General features: G+C 35.2%; 1 protein-coding gene across 2 annotated transcripts in view; it reads right to left on the reverse strand.

Annotated features, from left to right (window-relative positions):
* Positions 1–12,742, reverse strand: part of LOC137982420 (neuronal growth regulator 1-like) — a 28,838-nt gene extending 16,096 nt beyond the window's left edge. Inside the window, exons 1-4 of one of the 2 annotated variants that reach the window (XM_068829538.1) lie at positions 12,656–12,742; positions 8,362–8,616; positions 6,930–7,175; positions 2,282–2,550 (exon numbers count right to left, since the gene is read on the reverse strand). In XM_068829538.1, coding sequence (XP_068685639.1) covers positions 2,498–2,550; positions 6,930–7,175; positions 8,362–8,616; positions 12,656–12,722 — 621 coding nt within the window. In that variant the 5' untranslated portion in view covers positions 12,723–12,742 and the 3' untranslated portion in view covers positions 2,282–2,497. Of the gene's footprint in view, positions 1–2,281; positions 2,551–6,929; positions 7,176–8,361; positions 8,617–12,655 lie in introns of those variants that run through there. The other variant, XM_068829537.1, reaches the window with a different exon arrangement.
* Between the last annotated feature and the right edge of the window lie 10,707 nt (positions 12,743–23,449).

A 23,449-nucleotide genomic window follows, 5' to 3' on the forward strand; every position in this document is an offset into this window, starting at 1 on the left:
CTTATTAAAAATGAAGTATCAGATGATGAACTGGATCATGGATGGTAAATAAACACACACATAGAAATAAAATCTTAATATAATATATAAAATGAGTTTTCAGAACAAAGCAAAATTTGATTAGTATATAAATAAAAAAAATGGAAATATTTTCAAAGACATATTTTTCAAAGGCAAAATATTAACAATGGATCAATCTGATATCTTATATAATTGTATAAAAAGTTGTGAAATACTCTTTATACAAAACAAAGACAAATATTTTCATTGATGTATGATAAATGAACAAGATTATATCAATATTCATTTCAGAGCACACAAAATTAATGAGTATTTCAAATGCTTTTTTGAAAGCGATTGTATTGATAACATTGATGATGAAATTTCATGTTTTGATGATTTGGTTTTAATCCAAAAATATAATATATAAATAATATATAAATGTGTATTTCAAATAAGACTGATGATGTAAGCGATGGTCAATTAGATGAAATTGAAATATTATCAAAAATATTTAATCATGTTGTTGATGACATGACGAAATAGAAAAAAATATAGTGTTCAAATATCTATTGGCAATACAAGAGTTATTTTGATCAAATTTAAAATTAATACAATTGTTGATGATTCATTTGAATTTTACAAAAACATCGACGAAAAACGTAAAATATGGTTTTATGTAGTATTATCGAGGTTGATAAAACTATTGAATAATTGCTGTTTGTCTTATGTTGACGTTTTAAAAAGAAACAAAAGAAGAAAAAAACAGAAAATTTGTAAAGAAAAACATATAAATGAAACAAATAACATATACATTATTTCAAAGAAAGCGAAAATTTGATACTCTTGAAGAATGAATAAATCATAGACGTGAATACATGAAAAATTATGTTAAAAACAATTCATGGCCGGTTTTGTAATATTTGCGATAATGGACATGATTATAAAAATTTGTTGTGGGCATCAGCATCTTTCATCAAATAAGCATCATTGACCTCTTTCAGCACTTGTTTAATGCTGATAAAATCGGTTTTATCATATTATTTATCAGAAAAAAAAACATTTTTGATAAATACCATGATATACTGTACAGCATAGTTTTGATATTATTGTTTCTATGCAAAATAAATATGCATACATATAAAGAAATAAACATAAGAATAATTAACAATGATAACACTAAATCAAACACAAAAAAACGCCAGCCAGGTAATCAGTCATGACAAAATTAAAACACACATTAAAAAAACAAAAGCGATAGTAATTATAATAATATGAATAAAGATAAAATTGATGTTAATGTATCATTGTATGAACTTTACTTTGATAAATTAAAAATACCTGTTGGTCAAAAACCAGTTTATAGAAAGGACAATGGGTATTATATTGAAAGAAAAAAGAGAGCTACGTATAATGTTGTTGATGATATATACTTCTATAAATGCATTATGAAAGGCTGTTTTAAAGGTAAAAATGAAAATGATATATGTTTTATCAACTATAAAAAAGTTGTTGGTTTGCTATCAACATCATTAGATTTAAAAAAAAATTATATAAAAAAGGTACTTCTGATATTAAAGTTAATTCAATCATAAAAAATGGTTAATAAAAAATATGAATATGAAAACAGTATTTATATTGAATTAAACAAAAGTACAAATGATATTAAAAAACATTTTGAAAATACAACATTGCCAATTTTACAAAAAATAAAAGAATTGACAAAGCATGATCTTTCAAATCAAAACATTACTTCATTATACATGTTAAAATGTGCAATCAATGTCGATTTTGCATTTTTACCGTTATACTCAGATGAAGACGTAAATGAAATTATCGAATACCATAGCTCAATGTAGTTAAATAGAAATTGAAAGTATGATGGATTATTGGATAATAAAGTCAAAATTTCTAGATTGATTTACAAAACAAAACAAAAAATTAATGAATACAAGGTTAATGCTTGGGGGATAAAAAATTATTGAAAAAACTAATAATTTTGTTAAAATTCTTTAAAGGAAATCTTGCTTTAAAAAAAAAACATTTTAAATTTACACAGAAATTTGTAGTTGGTGTGACAAAAAATGATAAATATAATATTTTCGGTGATAAGGAAATAAATTTTAAAAATCGGTCAAAATTGATAACAAACAAAGAAGACATAAAAAAGAATAAGATTTATTCAAGCAAAAAAAATATTTAAAAATTAGACAATGATTATTTGTAAGTGTTCAAGATCATTGTATTGAAATACATGAAATAAAAGACCCAATCAATAAAAATACACAAAAAGGTAAAGGATTAAACCAAAATACAATAGAATCACCTATTGATATCCTATCTTGAAAAATTATCAAAAGATCAATTAATCAATTTGTTATTAAATCAACACGAACAAACTTTAAAAACAAAGCCTATTCCGATGCCATGCAAAAATGATACAAAATTATAAAGAAAGTATAATTGAAATTCCATTACAATTTCAAGACAAAACTAATCAAAAGCCAATTCCATCTCCAAGAACTAAAAAGCCAATTCCAGCTCCAAGGACTATAATAAAAGAAACAAACAAAGCTTTCAAAGGATGTACAAAATCATGTGAAATAAGCACTAAAAACAATAAAGAACCCTAGTTCAATTAAAAAAAAAACACAAGAAAAGCTACTGAAATAAAAATTGAAGAGATTTTAGCTGAAATGAAAGGACTGAAATTTGTTGAAAGTTTAAATGTAACATTTGAAAAGCTGGATACTGATGGTTTAAGTAAAGAAAAAAAACTTGAAATCGGAATAAAAGAATTCATGAGAAATATGTTTGAACCAGAAAATGAAAATGAAAATAAAATAATTAACACAGCATATTTTAACTCTAAAGCACAAACGATAATTAATAAAACGGAAATTGAAATGGCTTTAAAATTATCACAAGAAACAAATATTAAATAATATACCTCAATGGGTATCAGAAGGATCTGGGTGGATGGTTAAAAAAAATGCCAATCATTACCTTAATATTGTTAGATATAAGCCACTAAACGGGTCATCTTAAATTAAATTACCGACATAATTACAAAGTTGAAACAAAGGATTAATTAATTGCAAAATGACGATGATGAATGCTTTCGTTGGTGCCATGTACGTTATTTAAATCCACAAAAAAGCAATCTTAATCGAATAACAAAAGCTGACAGAGCATTTTTTGAAACACTTAATTATGACAAAACTAACTTTCCAGTTAACCTTAATCAAATGAATAAAATTGAAAAACAAAATAGTGTTTCAATCAATATATATTGGCTATGAAAATAAAGAACCATATCCATTATCTATTTCGAAAGAAAAATATAAAAATCATATGAATGTATTATTAATCACTGAACAAAGATCAAAGATTTAAATGGATTAATGTCTCATCAAACAAAATATAATTGTAAAAAGCATTTTTGTAAAAATTGTTTGCAATGCTTTAGTTCTGAAAAAATATTGTTGTATCATAGAGAAATTTGCATTCAAGTCAATGGCACACAAGCTATTAAAATGTCTAAGAAAGTTTCAACATTAAAATTTACCAATTTTCATAAACAACTACCAGTACCATTTGTTATATATGCAGATTTGAAGCAATCGTTGAAAAAGGACACAGCTGCAAGCCAAACGATGATAAATCACATACCGAAGCTTATAAAAAACACACAGCTTTTGGTTATGGGCATAAAGTCGTTTGATGTTATGATGATAAGTATACCAAACCAGTTCAAATATACAGAGGGTAAAAATGCTGTTTACAAATTCATGGAAAAAAATGCTTGATGAAGTTAAATATTGTAAAAAGGTTATGAAAAAGTAAAGCTAAGGCATGCCACATTGGTATCAAAAGGTATACTGATAAAGACATTAAAGTTTGGGATCATCGCCATATTGCTCGTAAATATAGGGGCACTTCTCATCAAGATTGTAATCTTAATTATAAATTTACCGAAAGAGTACCAACTATATTTCATATTTTAAAAGGCTATGATAGCCATTTTAGTATGCAAAATATTGGTAAAATAGCTAAAAAGCACACTTTCAAAAACCAAAAAAGGAGAAGAATGTCAAATATATTAATGCTATCCCTAATACTATGGAGAAATATATGGCTTTTATGCCTGGTAATCATTTAACATTCATTGACAGTTTTCAATTTATGAGTTAAATTCTTGATAAACTAGTTAGCAATCTACCTGATGAAGAATTGAAATTCACAAAAGAATCATTTAAAAACAGTTCCAGCTTATGAAACAAAAAGGAATATACCCATATAATTTTATGGATTCATTTGAAAAGTTTGATAAAACTGAATTACCAAGCAGAGAAGAATTTTACAGCATTTTGAATGATGAGCATACTAGAGATGAGGCCTGTCAGCATGCCCAAACGCTATGGGATAATTTCAAGTTAAAAATAATGGGGGAATATCATGACTTATATCTCAAATCTGACATTCTGTTGTTGGCTGATGTGTTCGAAAAACGTCATGCTTAGAATATTATAAATTAGATCCAGCTTATCACTTTAGTAGTCCAGGTTTATCTTGGGATGCTATGTTAAAGATGACGGATAAAAATTGGAATTGATGACTGACATTGATATGTTTCAATTCATTGAAAAGGATTAAGAGGAGGAATCAGTTATATCTCAAACAGATACGGCAAAGCGAATAATAAATACATGAAAAAAATACGATGACAAGGCGCCTTCAAAGTATATTATGTATTTAGATGCTAATAATCTTGATGGCTCGGATATGAGTCAATATCTTCAGAAAGGTAAGTTCAAATAGATGACAGAAAAACAAATTGACAAGCAAGACCTAGCTAAATACACAGAAAATACCAAAAAAGAAATGATATTAGAGGTTGATCTAGAGAAGCAAGAAAAATTGCATGGTTCGCATAACGATTATCCATGTGCAGCTGAAAAGGTCAAGGTAACCAGAGATCGTCTGTCAGAATATTGTCAAAAATAGCTCATAAATTCAATATATCAACAGGTCTTGTTCACAAACTGATTCCAACCCGAAAAAACAAAGAAAAGTATGTTCTACACTATAGAAACCTTCAATTATAAACTGATCTTGGGTTAAAAGCAATACATTTTCTTTAATTCACAGTAAAGAACACAAGGCAAGAATTCATTTGAAAAGACTTCTTCAAACGTATGAATAATAGTGTCTTTGGTAAAACTACGGAAAATATACGGAAACGAGTCGACGTCAGACTCGATGAGAAAAAACTATTAAAAATGACTGCTAAACCGACTTATGTAAGTAGTAAGATCTTCAATGAAAATCAACTAGCAGTTCATAAGATCAAGGAAACATTGACCTTAAACAGGCCTGCATATGTAGGTATGTGCATTTTGGATCTTTTAAAGAAATTAATGTGTGATTTTCACTATAACTATATCAAACAAATGTACAATAATAAAGCAGAATTATTATTCACAGACACAGACTCGTTGACTTATGAAATTGAAACTGATGATTTCTTTCAAGACTTTTGGAATGATAAAAAAAAATCGACTACAGTGAATATCCAGAAGGTAGTCCATATCTTAATAAAACAAATAAAAAGGTGATTGGTAAATTCAAAGACGAAGCCGCTAGCATCCCCATAGTTGAATTCGTTGGACTTAGATCTAAAATGTATTCAAGACATATATCAAAGACGATGATAAAGGTAGTAAAACAGCTAAAGGCATCAATCACATTGTTAAAAAAAAAAAAGAAAAAGAAATTAAACAGGAAAACTATAAAACGCTATTTAATGACAGGCAAATTAATCATACAATGAAAAGAATTCGAAACAGCAATCATCAACTTGCAAGCTATGCGCTGAATAAAGTTTCATTGTCATGCTTCGACGATAAAAGACACATTCATAATAAAGGTATCACCAGTTATGCATACGGCCACTATAAAATCTAAACAGTTCAGTCGGTTGCTGTCTTCACTATTCTAATGATTCACTTGTTAATCCATTGCTATCCTCCCAAGTCGCTTCCAAAACGGAAACTAAGTTGAAAATAAAATTCATTTGAGAAACAATATTGATACAAAATTGAAAGTTGTGATTGGGAAAGTCCCTCTGGTATGACATCATAGACCTGTTTTTCTGAGAATGGCACGCTATGGTAATTATGCGAATATTTAAACGTATTTCAACTTCACTGACAAAACTGTAAGGCTGAAATTCAGTGTTAAACCAAAATTTCTATATTGTACTTAATCTGCTAATTGAAAAAAATTCAATTATTTAATCTTGTATTTGATTCTTAAATTTCAATCAAACAGCAAAAAACAGAGGACTTAAGTTTCTTTTGCTGCTGATCTAGCATTTAATCTGTCAGCTTATAATACTGATGTAACCCGTCAATGATATATTAGTGGGCTAATATTACCAATTGCAGCAGTCAGCAATATAACTATGAAATATGCGAGCAAAATCGTGTGATAATGGCAACATAATTGTCTTAAACAAAGCAGTAGGCGTAGGATTTCTTTCGAATACAATTATATTGATATGACACACGATTCTCGTGTGTTCCATTTAAACCAGTCGTTAGGGGCGAAATATTAAATTTAGCGTTTTAAACAAAACAGTTTTGGACCCCTAACTACTATACCACTTCCTTAAAAACTATTTTGCCTTCAATTTTGCTAAATTTGATAATTCAACTCTTATAATTCGCAGTCAAAATCTTACGGGTGACTTTAGTCATTTATTAGTCTTTAGTGCCACTGTTAAGCATGACATTGACTGACGTTTTGACATTCTGAGCAAAAGTCATCTTCATGTCATATCATGGATGTCTATTACTGGTACCTTCTTACTCTACTAACTATGTTTGTAATCATTACTTTCATTTTTATAGACGCAGATGACTTACACTGTACGTCAATTGTCGCAGACTCTGAAGCATTGCCACATGGATTCCATGCTTGACATCTGTATTCTCCAGATTCATTCCTGCTAATATTTCCGAAAACTAACTCAGTTCCATTTGTATGCTGTCCATTACTAGTCTTTACCCAAAACACAGTTGGTACTGGGATACCAGTTGCATGACATGACAAAGTCAAATTTACTCCTTCGCTGATCACCTCATTAGAAATTGGTTCAATGAATGAAGACACTGAAAGGACAGCAAAAAACCATCCATTTTCAATGTCCTCTAAAACATTAGGAGATTAAGTCGCTGTTACGGTAATTAACTTAACGTAGAAGCGTAAGAGTCATGTTGAATTTCCATCGTCATCACCATCATCATATGTTAATTTGCTGTAAAGTCAGTGCGTAATGACACCACAGTATCCATCACACTCCTAAACAACATTATATGGGCCACGAAGCTGTTGACAAAATTGTCAAAGCAAAAGCCCTAAGTTTAGAAAAAAAAAATAATGTCTTTACAGCATCTCAGACTAAGTATATGTACAGAAGGGAAATCTGGGAAGACTACCTAAACTGTGCATGTTTTAGCCTTAGACATGCAGCATTGAAGATATATCAATGCTAAAATCCAGAGCAAATACTGTAAACATTCCAAAATGTTGTTGGACTCTCTCACACTTCATCAGCCATATAGAAATAACCATGATCAAATGCAACCATGTGAATTCATTGTCGAGCAGCCTAAGAAAGAGCTCCATGAATGTCCAGTCTGTCATCTTTTCTAAACGACTTTTTCTTCTTATTGAACCCAACGCTTTCTTTGTTTAATTTAAACATCGTATGGTGAACGATTTAAAGGTTGATTTTTTTTGCTCTGAGTTTTAGAATTTCTTCAACGTAAATTTAAATTTAATGTCTTTGCCACTGTAGAGAGCAATGAACATTTTTGGTGATAATGCTCAAGCAAGTTACACGTAAATTCCCAAGTTAGTTCAATGTACAAGGAAGTTAACACTTAAAGTTAGTCCTCTACCTTTTTTTTACACTAGGTGCAGGCAATCCCTTAATTTTTATTTTCTTAAGTCACAGTGTATTAAGGAACATATTTGATTCCAAAACCTGGCAATTTGTCGAAATTAACCCACTAAAATAATTGATAACAGTATTACTTTCTTGCACTCTCTCTCAGGTTTATCTCTGAAAATCCACTTAAATAAACATAAACATTTCTCTGAATAAAGAATAACTGAAATAGACGCGTCCTTAAATGATGCTGTTGTCTATGTCATGGCTCTCCTAGTTGCAGCTAAATCGTTTTTGCTTCCAATGATATCATTACCAATATCACCATTGTAAGAGTTGTCGCTATTTTTCATTGTCCATCTTTACTAAAGTAAATCTGTACAATGCATTAGCTCCACATTTACCATTAACAGTAACAGCTACTATTCTCCTGTCAGTTCCCAACGTATTGTTTGCCACACATGTGAAGTTAAACACTCCTCCAGTTGTCATTGCTAGGCTCCAAACTCCAAAACTGTTGCTGTCATTCATAACGCCATTCACATATAACTGGTAAGTATGTGCGGCTTGGTTACCAACAGCTGAGCAGTTGAAGGTTACAAGATCATTCTGACAGACAGTTGTTGCGTTTGCCACAAAATCAACAATCTCTGCTTTGACTAAAATAAAATAAATTTAAACATTTTACAATAGGTGAAAAAATGCATGAAGTAATAATATTCTTAATAATTTTATAAATAAATATTATAATTTTGTAAATGCTCAGAGATCTTTACCCTGTTTACATTTCTGCAAAAGGATTTAATAAACTTATGTTCTGTGCATTCAAAAAAAAACTTCAGAATGTCGCTGTAGTATGGACCAAGCACTTTACTGTAGGTACACGTAAGGTGCTATTACGTGGTTTGTATTTGTACATGAAGGACCCATTAAAGAGTTGAGTTGCTTCCCGTCGTGAGTCAGTGGTGAAACCCAAAACGTCCCATGGTGTCTTTTTAGTGGGATTGAGTAAACCGTGCTGGAAAACTTTCACTTAGTTTACTTTCAGTCGCAGCAGTTACTAAAACGAACCGAAGCAAGAAATACGTTTTAAACAGAGCGGACAAGCGATTTCATTCAGCGACCACGTGTGTGGAAGGGTGTTCACTCAATGGTAATTTCCGACACAACTGCTCCACCCGGCCCACTTAAGTTCACAATGGGAAGATTACGAAGTAGCAACTAGTTGCTACATTAGCATTTTGACTCTCCACTTTTCGCTCATTTATTGGAAAGGAATGCCTGCAGAGGGTTCGTGCTTTCCTTGAAGTTATTAAAAAGCCCTGGAATTTAATTTTAGACTTCAAGTGCGCTTGAAGAGCTCTTGAAAAAAAAAAGGATTTGGAGAGAAACTGCTTGAAAACTTCTTGAATTTTTGCACGGGTGAAAATTGTTGAGTGCATCGTACTAAGTTAACAAAACATTTGTTGTTGTAACGCTGTCACTTGACCCTTACCGTATATAACTCCTGGTTCCTTTATTTAGGTCACAGCAAGGGAGCAAATTACAAGTATACATATGGTTGTTAAATTAAAGTGAAGAAATTCTTGTTCTAACAAGATAGTCTTTCAGAGACTTGTCCTTCTGATAAGCAACCATTGGGGGATCTGGACATATTCGCGAGCATGGTGATGATCTCGTTATCATCAAAGTTGGCCATTGAATTCTGATCAGAACTGTATCGTTATAGCAAATTTCAGTATTGGGGAAAAAGCAAATGCAAAAATTAAACTGCTCGTGCCTGCACTTAACTCTTAGGATTTTGTGTGGGATCCTTTTGTCTGTTCCACGTGATGAAACGGAGGCCATTTTGTTTTGTGTATAGTCACGGTCCGATAAACGAATATGCCAGGTGGAAGAAAATTTGTTTTCAACTCAGACTGGCTTGTAAACGAAATGTAAAAAGATTGCTTAGAAGGTGTCAACGATGATAAACCTGCTGCGTATATATATTGCAAGTTGTACTGCAGAAAATTCAAATTAGCGAGCATGAAGGAAACAGCTTTGCAGGGAGCAAGACACGCAACACGGATTCAAGAATTTGCAAAATCGGTTCCTATCAGTTGCAATCCAACATTAGTTGGGAGAGGCGAAAAACGGAATAATAATAATAATAATAATAATAATAATAATAATAATAATAACATGGCGGCAAGTAGTGCGGACGTGGCTTTTTAGTTCTCTCTAAGAAGTTTCGCCAAACGAAAAGCAAGCCAAGTCCAGAGCACTAAGCTAATTAAGAAAGTATCACTAGCTGCTGAGCAATTCGTGAGATTTATTCGAACGTACTTGTGTCACTGGACGGGAAATAGTTTGATCTCGTCGTTTATTACTTTTCTGTTTGACAACGGATTGACAAGATGGCGGCTACAAGAGCTGAAAGATCTACTTCAGGACACTAGTAGAGCATTTATTGAGAATTTTAATGTGATATCTCAGAGAAGGAGATTTGAATTTTTTTTTTCCTTCAAGGTCTACTTAGAAGACATTTTAATATATTAGTTTCTATAATAAGTGTTTCTTTTAATTTTCTTATTTCCAGTTGGCCTTTAGGTTACGCAACAGCGCCCTACTGTGCTTTAGCTATCGTTTAGCATACATACGTTTGCACTGCTATAATAATAATAATAATAATAATAATAATAATAATAATAATAATAATAATGATAATGATAATAATAATAATAATAATAATAATGTCCAATATATACTAATATATACTAATATACAAATAAAAGAATAGGATAATACAAAAATATAAGCTAATAAAAACCTATAATTAGTAATACTTAAATATGTACTCATAGCTAACAAAAATGTGAGATCTTAACTAGATGTGTCTTAAGGTTCCTCTTAAATAGAGTCACACTTCCTCATTTCTAAAGGAGGCCTATTCCATAATCAAGGTGCACAAACAGAGAAGGCACGTGAGCCATTAATCAGAGCATTCAGAGCATTCAGAACATCATTTTCATCTTAAATTGAAGTTCCTGTGACAATTGAATCCAGAAATCGAAGTGATAAATTTAGTGTCGCTGGAGTCGATGAAATCTTAAACATGCAAAGATCAGGACAGTTTTTCGGAATTTTGTGAGTCGGACTCATTTTACAGATTTTCCTCGCAAATCAAGCAATTGGTTCAGTGCTGCGCTATTGTTCGTAAGAACAGCATCTCCTCAGCTTTGTTTTTCACTTGACTATTCTTTTTTGTCGTCGTTCGACTGATTATTAATTAATTATTGATTAATTTGTGAATTAATCATCTTTCTAAAGTGCTGCATCTTCAAACGATAGTTTTCCAAGTTGTCAACAAGAACAACCGGAATACTGTACAGGGAAAAATCAAGAATGTGAAATTCTGTGAGAACTGAATGAGCGTATGCCATTCAGCCCATGCTGTCAAAGCACAAGAGCTGACAGAGAAGAGGAACACAAATAACAGAATCACTGTAATTTCTTTTATTTACCGTGGGGCTTTTGAATTAAAGTTGGCTTCTCACTAAACATTACTGGCAATTGCTATCATTTAACATTTTATTTCTATTAGTATGCAAGACGTGTGTCACATGAACTCAGCTCCCACCAGTGGAGAGCATCCGAAGTAGCAACCGGAAGGTCGTTAGTCCGAATTCTGTTTCGATCGCTTGAATAGGTTTCTTCCAATGCAAAGTCGCCTGTTCACGACAGAAACATTCATAATTTCACATTTGACTTCCTCTTGGAAATCTCGCCCAGAATCTTTGAGTTCCAGTCGGGCAAAGAAAAAAGTTTTACCATTTACATTTTAGGAAGATTTCAGCGTGTTTGTGTCAAGGGATAAACAGCCATTCATTATCCTTGATCAGTCAGGCAATCCTTGTTATTTTCCCATTCCAGAACTCTACTTGGAAGCTGGAGAAAGGGCTTTGTTCGCACGGAAACAAAGGAATACCTATCCTAATGAAAGACTCTATTTCTTTATCAATTATTTTCAATGCTTTTTCATCCACTGACAGGAATATAAAGAAGACTTTTATCATAACCCCCTCTGTCTACTTTCGTTTCGCGTCTGCCGCAAAAAATGCATCCTTGGCTCACACGGTCTGCAACACCTTTGCATGAATGTTCACACTTGATTTACTATTCAATGTTATTTGACACGTATTTAACAATTGTAATGGCATGTAGTGTTTTAAAAGCCTTTAAGGTCTTTTTTAACATCCAACTTACCCCTCTTTATTTGCTATAGGTTTGTTCGCGCTGGATGTTGAAATTCATTGGACAGTTTATACAACTAGTCAGCGAAAGCCTACAGCGGTCTCTGGCTTGAAGAATTGAGAGCAGAGCCTATTTGCTTAGTGCATTCAGCTCGAGCAAAGTGTCCATGTTTGCATTAGCTTATGAGTGTCGTCTTTACGTAAGCATCCATAGTGAACTGTTTCAAGTCTCAGCAAGCCGTCTTTGCTCAGGGATATTCGTTGTTTTACACACACACTTCCGCTACGATCGACTAATTACTGATCTTTTCCTTAGTAAATTCTCAAACAAGAGAATGAGAGTAAATTACCGGTAGATGATAACTGGGTCTTTATTTGTCTCGAAGCATCGTGAAATACGTGTTTAATATGCACTGAATGCCGTACTGATCATGATTTCTGCCTATTATCTTTACGTTCTTACCTGCCTTTGGAAGAAAGATTACTGTGAAAAGGACTTGGCAAAAAGTAAAGATGTTATGTTTCGTCATGATCCAAAGCAAATTGCCAACTAAGCCCTTAAGAGCGTTGAAAATTATTCAAATTTAATCTGGCTTTAAAGAGGTCAAAAGTTCAGACATTTTAGTCTATAGACTTACTCTGTGTGACGGCAGACGATTTTACTCATCAATGGGGCTGCTTCAGGCATAAATGGGTTAATTACTGATAAGACAGCTACATTCGGAGACTGGACAGGAAGTAGTGCCAATTCGAATTGCCAGGTAATAGCCTCACAGATCATATCTTTGTTATTTCTTGGACACTTTCTTTAAATTCCGAATAAATATAGTTTCAGCGAGAACCATTTCCTTTCTTCCATCGGACACTGATGGCAAATGCAGGTAAAGTCTTTCGTATGACAAAAAGGAAGGGCTTTTTCTCTTATCAAACAGCGTCATATTGACAAATACACGGAGTTAGTCGAGTCTATTGGTACGTAGCTAGCGCTCTTAGGACGAGGAAATAATTACGCCGGAGCGAGTGCAAACTGATCTCCACAAGATTTTTAATCGTATTGATTTCTAAATCAGAAGAAGCTTCTCCTAGGCTTTCCACTGAGCTCTGTTCTTCTTCGTCTGAGCCAGAATCATACTCCGACTGTTGGTCACTGTATTCAAGGGATACTTTGTAAATGTCTTCAACAGGTAATTCCTTGTGATACATGTTTAAAGAAGTATTCCCGGAGAATACTTTGTAGAGCACTGCCTCGCCGTTTACAGCCCTTTCCATACTCCTGAGCCTATTGTCGCATTACGTTTCGATCACCATGAGATGTATCTTTGCTAGGCAAAGGGGACATTTTCTGAATGTCTTTAAGGTAGAGGTGATTTTAAGGCACGGGATAACAGGAGTTTCGGCGAGTGAAGTAACAAGCGGCCCGTTCTGATGTACGCTTTATGGATTCTTTATTAGCATTTCCGAAATCCTTTGCATACTGAGGAACCGTAGATGAAGGTGTGCGGTGATAAGACTCAGCTTGTAATGCTAAAAGGACTTTTGGCTCAATGTCAAAACATGAATAAATCACGAGTCTCGCACATCTTACAACACATCTTAAATCACGCGTCAAGCGCACGAGTAGATTCAGGAAAGAAGTGTACAAAATACGTGCAGCTCGATCATTTTTCTTCTTTTAAATACTAGATGCATTTACCATATAGTGTCCCATGTCTCTTACCCACTCCGATGTATGTAAGAAAATCGCACCACGAACTTTTTCTGTTTAAAAAAAAACAATAACAAAAAGCAAGGTGGCACGCGCTAACACCAACCCGGTGTAGCCAACACATCACGCATGCTCACAACCATTTCACTCTGTCAATTACAGCCATGGACAGCTGTTTTGGCCTTGCTGGGCCTCATCAGCATGGCGTAGCTGACACCCGCCTTGACGAGCCCAGCAAGGCCGAAACAGCTCTCCATCGCTGTTAATTGACCGGGTGAAATCGTTGTGCGCATTCGTGATGCATTAACCACACCGTGTTGATGTTAACTTGTGTCAACTTTTTTTTTCCTGTTAGCTGTCGTTCTTAGCTTGAAAAAACAACGCGTAAACAACTGTCGTTGCCATGGAAACAATTTACGTTTTCTACTTCACTTCGAAAAATGGCCAAAACACAAATATATATTGAAAGATAATTGAGGCCAGAAAAAAAAAAGTAATAAAATACTATATATTAACTAAAGATGCTTTAAGATCATGTTCTAAATTTTGCCATTTTTTAGCCTCCTTAACAAATAATATTACTGGTTTTTGGTGTTGTCGATGCCGTAGCCGTCGTCGTTCCTTAAACTCCCTAATACACAAAGAATTAGTGAGACTACCATAACAATTCTCCAGAATACGACGCCTTCATCAGTAATGTATTTCTCGCGCATTTTGTATATCGCTTCAATGAATCTTGAAGTCTAAACGAATACAGGTGTGGCGATAACTGAAAACGGTTGGGTGATTTATACCAGAGAAATAGGAAGTGGTTTTGTTATTTGACACCCGAAACGAGGATAAAGGTAGAAATGGTGGTGTGCTGTAAGCCCTTTCTTGAATTGTTTTGCACTTAAAGCTTGGAAAGCACGTCCTTAACAGCTTGCTTTCCTCTGATACCTTGTCACTTGGATTAAGAAGAGTATCCCCCAGTCCTCCTTACTCCAAGACGTCGGATCTTTCGAATCCTGAAACTCTAACTGCTTTTAAATGTTATTAAGTCTCCAAGAATCTAACACCACGCAATCTGGGAATCGATCCAATTGAACATTGCATCAATCTTGGTGGCATTAACTAGGCCAGAGTTAGGGCCGCCATAAGTGCTAGACGAGAAATTTTTCCTCCTTTCAAATGGGCAACAGGACTTTTGCCGCTCACTAAAGGCAACGAACAGGCGATTCCTGTTGAAACGCGAATGTAGACATTTGCACCATACGCAATTTTGCTAGCGTCAGAAAGGCCGTGCAGTTGAATGGAAGTGACTTAATTGGATTCCATTCCATCAATAATTCACGGAGTGATTGAAAGACTCGAGACTTTCCTTATATCGTCAGTTAAATCTATCCAATTTGAATTGAAGCTTTCTGGCAAGATTTCACCAGGACGAATCTTTAAATAGCACATTTCCTGAAACGTACATTCAAAAGGCAAGAAAACCGGCGAGAGCGCATTCATTCAATGTTTTTTTTTTTTAAAACGGCCAGCCATGCTTAACAGTTTCCGCTTTTTTAGAGTTCCTTCCAGGGCGTTTCAAGATAAGGTGCTAGAATCATACTTAGTTTGTCCTCCACGGGATCCCATGAAACGCCCATTACCTTGATCAGCGTTTCTTCACAGGTGGCATTGTTTGAAGCCACCTTTCCGCAATTAAGATCTTTAGTCTTCAAGTTGTTGCTGAAGTCTTAGATTTATAGGAATGCAAATTTATAGTTTCTAAAGAAACTGTGGTGCTGCGTCGATAGGAGAGTGAAAGATGAAAATTTGGTTTTATCAAACGAGTTATAAACGTCGAATTACAACCGTGAAAGATTTGGAATGCCCACGTTTCGAGCGTTAGCCCTTCATCAAAGCGAATGGAAGAATTGTGGGAGTTCTTGGTCTTTATAAGGGTGTGGAGGAGCTTTGCCGTTGGTGGAAATATGGTAACATATGGTAACAATAATCTGTATAGAATTCACCTTCTTCTCCTTTGATTCCTAGCAATTTGTAGCCCCCAAAACGAGTTCTTCTTTGAATGAAACATCTTCTGGGTCTGAATGATTCTTGACTACATAACATTCAGTCTTCATGGCACATGTAGATCATCTGCACATTTGCTTGTTGACTTCTGCTTCTGCCTGTTACATTCACTGGGACATTAAAGACACAACCCAGCCTTGTGCAAACAGCTAACTGGACCATGGTGCTCCCTCCGTACCACATGGCTTTTTACACAATTTACCACTAATAATGAGCTCCAATCATGATATTTACTTTGAACTCTTCATCTACATGAAAATAATCGGCAAGTGCCAAAACTTCAAAAGGAGAATAGCTTTGCTCTTTGACCTGAATGATTTGATTGGGGCAAAAACGAAGACAAAGTAATTTTACGTTTCCTTTTAAGATGTATTTATGTTAATTACATGTCAGACGCGGAAACTCTTATATAACTTAACACTCTTTACTATACTAAAACCCTAATTCTGGAACACAAGAATTATGACTGAAATAAAAGCCACAAGGATATGAAGCGCTGTTATCTAATGCACTTGAAGGAAGCTTGTCAAGGCAAATTTTGAAGACCTTTTTTTCTTGAAAAGGTTTTCTTTACAAGTCCATCGCAAAACTTCAACAGGAAGAACCTCAGGGATAAAAACGTAACGCAAATGGAAATAGCATAATACCTTAGGTGGCACATATTCATACAGTAGAGCTTATAACAATGTATCTTTTTTTTTTTTTAGTTCTGTATTAGGACAACTTCAAAGACTTAAGTCTCAAATTATAACTAAAAATAATTAATATGAAACAATACCTGACAAGATCGGTGGTTAGGTTCTCTTCATCTTCCCAACTATTATGAAAACCGCTGTATCCTTTCCATCTCACCAAATATTGAACCTGAAGATTGTAGTTATCAGAGTTTCGCATGGAAGAAAATTGAGGGCAACTCACCGTTCCATGCGATTTCCTCTCTGTAATTAGCCTCTCGACGGGAAAATAATCTGAAGAGACGCAAAATGTTGTTTTTTGGAAAGCTTTTTTTGTCACCAAAAAGGTCCGCAGAAAAAGTATTTTGCATTTGCAGAAATAAACCGCAGCTATTTTTGCTGGATTCCCGCTCTCCATCCGGCATTGCGATTCTCTCACTGTCTAATGTGATGCAAGAGCGCATGCGTTGAGGGAATTTCTCTGGATTCGCGAGCCCCTATGTCAAACCGCTGACTGCCACGGATTTCTACCATGCTTATTTTGACGCGGCAATTTTTGTGACAGTTAAACCTTCTGCTTGACCTTTACTAGTTTTCTTTCCCGCGCGGCTAATTACCACAGAAATATAATAAATATCTTACCTCGTTTTAATGATGAAATATGTAAATGTATCATATATTAAACTGCGGATATGAAATCAAGTGAAGCTATGATCCTCGCAGTTATGAACGCATTTTTGAAATTGCGCAGGGAAGCCTCAAAATTTCACGACCTCAACGGGGTTTGAACCCGTGACCTCGTGATACCGGGGCGACACTCTAACGAACTGAGCTATGAAGCCACTGACGTTCGGAGCTGATCATTTGTGGGGCCACCTAAACACGACAAGCGTCGACTCTGAATCGAAGAGCATTATTTCACGAAGCATGGCAGTGTAGCCGCGGCAGGACGCAGAAAGTGTGCGAAAATTAAGCTTGGCTATGGTCTAGGTCAACTGGCTGAACCTGCAAACAAATCGAAACCAGTACCTGGTCAGCGGCAACTTAAAAAAAAGAAAACGGCTGATGTCCATGACCTCTAAACTTAAGCCCGCGATATGGTAACGTGATACTGGTGAGCGGATACCTGGTGAGCGGATACTGGTGAGCGGATACCTCGTTCTCACAGGTGTCTATTAGGCATAACATGAATGTCGAATATCTAAGATGTATGCATTATTTAGAGATTACTTCATTGTTGGTGAGAGCGTACGATTTTTTTATTCTCGAGTTATGGAGAACCGCAAACGAACGATTGAGCACAGCGAAATAGTGAGTTTGCGATTCTTCACAACGAGTGAATAAAAATGATGCAAAGCGAACCAACCATAGTGTAATTTGTTTATTATATAAGTATTGAAAAGATATTACGATGATGTTTCTAAGAATGATTTAAGTCTAACAGGTTTGCTATAAGCTTCGCTGTATATCGAGTTGATCATCCCGTAAGCAAGTTATATATTATTGCACTTTTTATCAAAAATTAAACTGAATCAGGCTCCTCTCTTGAGTTCAAGGGTAATTCAATTGAACAGCAAGAACTTTATTAGGTAATTGTTTCATATAAGACATAGTGTATCGTCATTGATTATAATTTCACATAATTACGAGCGCATAACGTCACAAACGATAATTGCCTAATTACTGTATCAGTGTTTAATTGACACAGAAACAACTGTGATAAGACATTATCTGAAGGCCATCGGGTAATATTCTCTCGTATTTCTTTCTATTGTCTCAAGAACATAAATGGACAGTTTTGTAATACTTTGCAGATTTCGAGCCACGCACTACATATTATATTGACTGATCATTGCTTTAATTATACGCTACGCTTCTGCTACCAAACGGAATAAAATTGTTTAAAGCCGATAGCCTATTGATTATTGGTATACACCGATACAGTCAGGAAATATAAAGAAAAAAGATGTAAGATATTAATTTGCATCTAACCGACCCCTTTTCACTAACAGCCAGCTAAAGTTCACCTAATCAATCCACTGACGAAATATTTGTATCGAATTCGTCACCGTGAATCTTCACGGGCTTGTCCAAGGTTTTTCAGGCATTTGTGTGTAAGATGCATCGTCGTTTAGAACCACATTTATTATACAATGAAGCAAGTCTTTTTAGGAAATCGCTGTTCTGCCGCTTCAGCCGCGCGGGCCGCTACTGCAGTGACGGGAAAATGAAGCAATTCTATTGGTCATACGATTTTTTCTTCATCAGAGAAAATACCGTCTGTCCAATTACAAGCCTGAGACGATTTTTTTTTACTGGTGAAGAAAGTTGTATTACCAATAAGAATAGTTCTTGCCAGCGAAAGACGATTTTTACATCACTGCGTTAGAGTGATTAAATCTCAATACTTATATAATAATGTAAATTAACTAGACGGACACAAGTACCCCAAGCCTGTGCCCGCGATATGGTCACGTGATACTGGTGGACGTACGGATGGACAGTCGATGACGTCATAGCTAAAACCAAAATTTCTTCCATCGATGGGTTACCTTATTTCTTAACTATGAACTTAACTATAGCTCCGCTATAATAATAAAATAAATTATACACAACCCATTGGTTTTTGTATAAACTCATTGAACTTTATAAAAGTAACTTTGAAGAAAGAAGAATGAGACAAATACAACACTAAACACATTTAACTTAATTATTACTTCATTACCTCTCATTTCGCACTGCCCCTTTATAGCTTTACCAAGACCTTACCGTACAGTTATTGAAAACAGGACTAAGGACATTACGAGAAGCATCACATGATGACACTGAACGTTTCTTCCCTTTGCACCCTATCCTTCTTTGCTTCCACACAAACAACAGTGCAGTCCTTGCTATGCAAACCATCTGTAATTCATGCAAATCGCTGCGCTGAACAATTTTGTCGTTAAGTTAAAGTACGGTCGGGAATATCGAGGCGTATTAAAACGCAATCGGATATTTTATCATCCACTATACTTGACCAAATAGGATCTTTGGCAGTGCACGTTTCTTCTTGCTGGAATCTCGAAGTTGAAAGAGATATATCCACTTGTGGGGCATGAGCATCACTAACAACTTGAAATTCTCAATCCAAAAGTGCCACTAAAAACGTCTTCGTCAATTAAAAGAAATCATTGCCCGTAAATAAGATAACTGGTGATACAACTCTGCCGTTCGTGTTGTAAACAATACTTAAAACATAATCTGCCATCAGTGAGGGCGTATTATCTTTGATTATGTTATTATCTACTTGTACAAAACCCCGTATTTCACCTCTTTTAACCCCCCTCCTTCCCCCCCCCCCTCCCCCCTTACACACGCATTTTGCGTAATCATTTTTTGCAATTTATCCTGGGACATGAAGATGTCCCAAGAGAAATCGAAATCAATGCCTATGCAAGATTGTGGGGGGGGGGTAAAAGAGGTGATTATGGGATTTGTGCAAATAGTGAATATACATGTATCGGTATACGTATGTTTCATTCCGTTTCATTCCGCTGATTATGTTGTATACGTATATAAGTGGCCACTCAGATGGACTGGACCGAGTACACACATGGCTCCCTTAAAATGCTCATCATTTTAAACACACATTTCTCTCTCTTAATGATTCAACAGGTGAACTACATAGAGTTCCACTCCTTCGTGGGTCTGGGTTCTGACTCAGCAAACCGCTTCACTCCCCCTCGGAGATTCCCGGACTTCCTTCAGGTGACTCTAATAATAGCACAAGTATGTTAATAGGTCTATCCAACACTGATCCATTAGAGGACTGGATGGCTACCAATTTCACTTCACCTTAAAATTTTTGATGTACAGTGACGACTTTAGCCATCCAAAGGGTCTTTGAGAATAGCAGATGAGAAATAACTTGAAGAAATAAAAATAAAAACGAGTGGGAGGATAACTTCTAGCTTTCGTCTATTACCCACACTTCAAATCGATACTTTCATTTCCTAATTAAATAGACATCCCTTGAAACGAATCAAAGTCAGGTTAACCTCTCGAGGTTTTTTACAGTAAGCCTTCATAGCTCAGTTGGTTAGAGCGTCGCACCGGAATCGCGAGGTCACGGGTTCAAACCCCGTTGAAGTCCCGAATTTTTCAGGCTTCTCTACGAAATTGCAAAAATTGCGCTCATAACTGCGAAGATCATAGCTTCACTTGAAATATCCAAGACTTCGACAACGGAAAGTATTGGAGAAGCTGGATGAGAATGGCCTTGTGTCGTTTTCTACTGCCTGAGTTCCGAAACTTCACTAATCTTTCCAGTCGATGCCAAGAGAAACATACGGCTTTCAAATCCATTGCTATTGCAATTTCTCCTCAGACTTTGCTGATGTACGTAAAATTCCTCAAAATCAATTGGACTTATAGCCTCCCACGCAGACAGCGGCAGGAATTTACGTAGACCAATCACAACGGACTTCCAGATTCTGGAAGTGCACTTTGGACCCTGGCAAAGAGAAACTGCAGCGTCTAAATTTTATGCTTTGGCTTAGATGTTTGCGGCTCTTCACAGAATGAGGTAAAATTCATATGGTTGAAACATTTTGCTCCCGTGCGTTTCAACCCTATTTGCGATTGATAAAATATTTACAGTTCTTTCCGCGCTATTTCAGTGGAGTCATTTCGTTCGAATAACTCCATCTGTTAACTTTGCATAAATTATATTTTAATAGATTGTGCTCAGCAACTACGAAGTAACAAAAAGCAGACTTCATGTTATAAAGTATAAGAGACTGTAAAACACATCAACTGTTAAACGGTAATTATATCAGTGTGAGTCCGCTGTAAATTCAGCATTTAATTTGAAACTATTTTTAAGCACTAATTAAGTCGTCAATTTTTATTTTGTTATTGTTCCATTGTTTATCCATAGTCAACTGGTACCCCAGCAAGCAACTTTTTGAAATTTGCGCACGTAGACTCGCTTTGAAAAGGAGGCAGACATGAACTCGGAAATGGCCTATTGTTCAATACTTCTTATACATGGATTTATAGCCCATTGTTAGCACCTACATGAAATCGTACGAAAGTCTGTGTCGCCTGGGGGAAACCAATAACATATTGTAATTCAATCTAAAAATCACAAAAGTTCTTCCTTTTCTAACTGTGACAAGTATTTATCACGAACTTGGTTGATACACTCTTCATCCAAAGTCTGCTTCTCTTTCTTCGTCAAGCTTTGTCCATTTGATTGACTCTGACAAAACGGTTTGTGTGCACCACGCTCTGTTTATTCCAAAACATCTGGTTTGTGAATAACCAGTTTAAGCAAAGCCAAAGTGTCCCCTTCGGGTTTACGTGTATTCTCCTCCAACAAGGGTATTACTATAGTTTGGTTAAAGAATATGAAAATCGTTTTCTTTTACAACGCCAAAATTGCACTGTCAATTGCACAATTTGAATCCTCCTCGTTTTCCATGTGTTGTTTTTTGAAAACTTTCAGCAAATCAGAGTCTTCGATGCTATGAGGCAATCTTAGTCCAGGAGTTTGCTTGTAAGTGAAAAACAAGAATTTTGAAGTCGAAACTATTACCATTTGAACTAATGGAGATTTCTAAGTGGAAATCAAATGTGAAATAATGAATTATTCGTTTGTGAAATGACGGGACAAGGGCAAACTCGGAGAAAAATATCCAGGTTCTCCGAACAGGACTGCCGGTATCTAAGGAAACACGTATAAATGAGCTCGTTTTAAAAACGTCCTTTGTACTCAGTGCCAAGACTGAAATACGAAATAGTGACATAATTACAAAGATATTGTGCCAAGTGTTAAGCTTTAAGCCTGGTGAATGAAATGATATATTATTCTGTCATGCATGTTCCCTCTCCTTCAACTGTCGTGCTTTGTCAGCATTTAAATGAAACACCGGCTTCGCGATCTTAAGGTGGCTCACATGTACACCAGTTTCAACAATTCAGTTGGAGGTGATGTCTTTCTAGAAGGTAGAACTCTACAACACTGTTAAGCAAAATGGCGATGTTAAGGTACCAAATAAAACAACAATAGTTTCAAAACAAGATGTAATAGGTCACCATAGCAACAAATGGCCCTCTGAAAGCGCCCTACATTTTGTCTTAAAACACTAATATCTTAACAACGAACTCGGTGACCGCCAATTTCTATTTTTGGAAAGTAATTAGCAGGCTTAGATAAAACTATCTTTAAAAGAGCAGATTCAGAGCCATCTTAAAATTTTCCAGCTGTGAAGGTGGCTATGAATCCGCTCCAGATATATATATTTTTTAACTTTGCCAAAAGTTTGATCAAAACTTGTAATCACATTTCATAAGTTTAAACTGGAGGTCACTGCCAATATCATAAAAAGCTAGATACGGAAAAACGAACCCCAATATGATATTTTCTTGTGCAGAGTTGCAGTTACAATTACTGTAGCATGGCAGCCTATTGTGCATCCGCGGAGACCCAGGGGTAGATAGGTGGGCAAGGAGAAGTCAAAAGGATGAGTTAGCAAGAACGAAAGAGACATCTCTCTTCGGGGTTGCTTAATATCTATTGCGTGATGTTGAACAAAAAATGTGAAAGGCTTTACATACTTTTAGATTATACAGACTCTTTTATTTCTGGTACTAATCACGAAGGAATGAGCAATCATGGCGAAGCACGAGAAAATCATTCTCAGGTGCTTTGTTTCCATTCAAATTGGTTGAGAAGCTGGCGCAAGATGTTTTGGGCTAATCACAGCCCGGCCAGGCTTAACAATTGCTCATGCATACATGTACGTAAGAATAATTCACAATTAATATTCGCCGA

The sequence above is a fragment of the Montipora foliosa genome, chromosome 13, assembly GCF_036669935.1.
Source record: "Montipora foliosa isolate CH-2021 chromosome 13, ASM3666993v2, whole genome shotgun sequence".
Taxonomy (NCBI): domain Eukaryota; kingdom Metazoa; phylum Cnidaria; class Anthozoa; order Scleractinia; family Acroporidae; genus Montipora; species Montipora foliosa.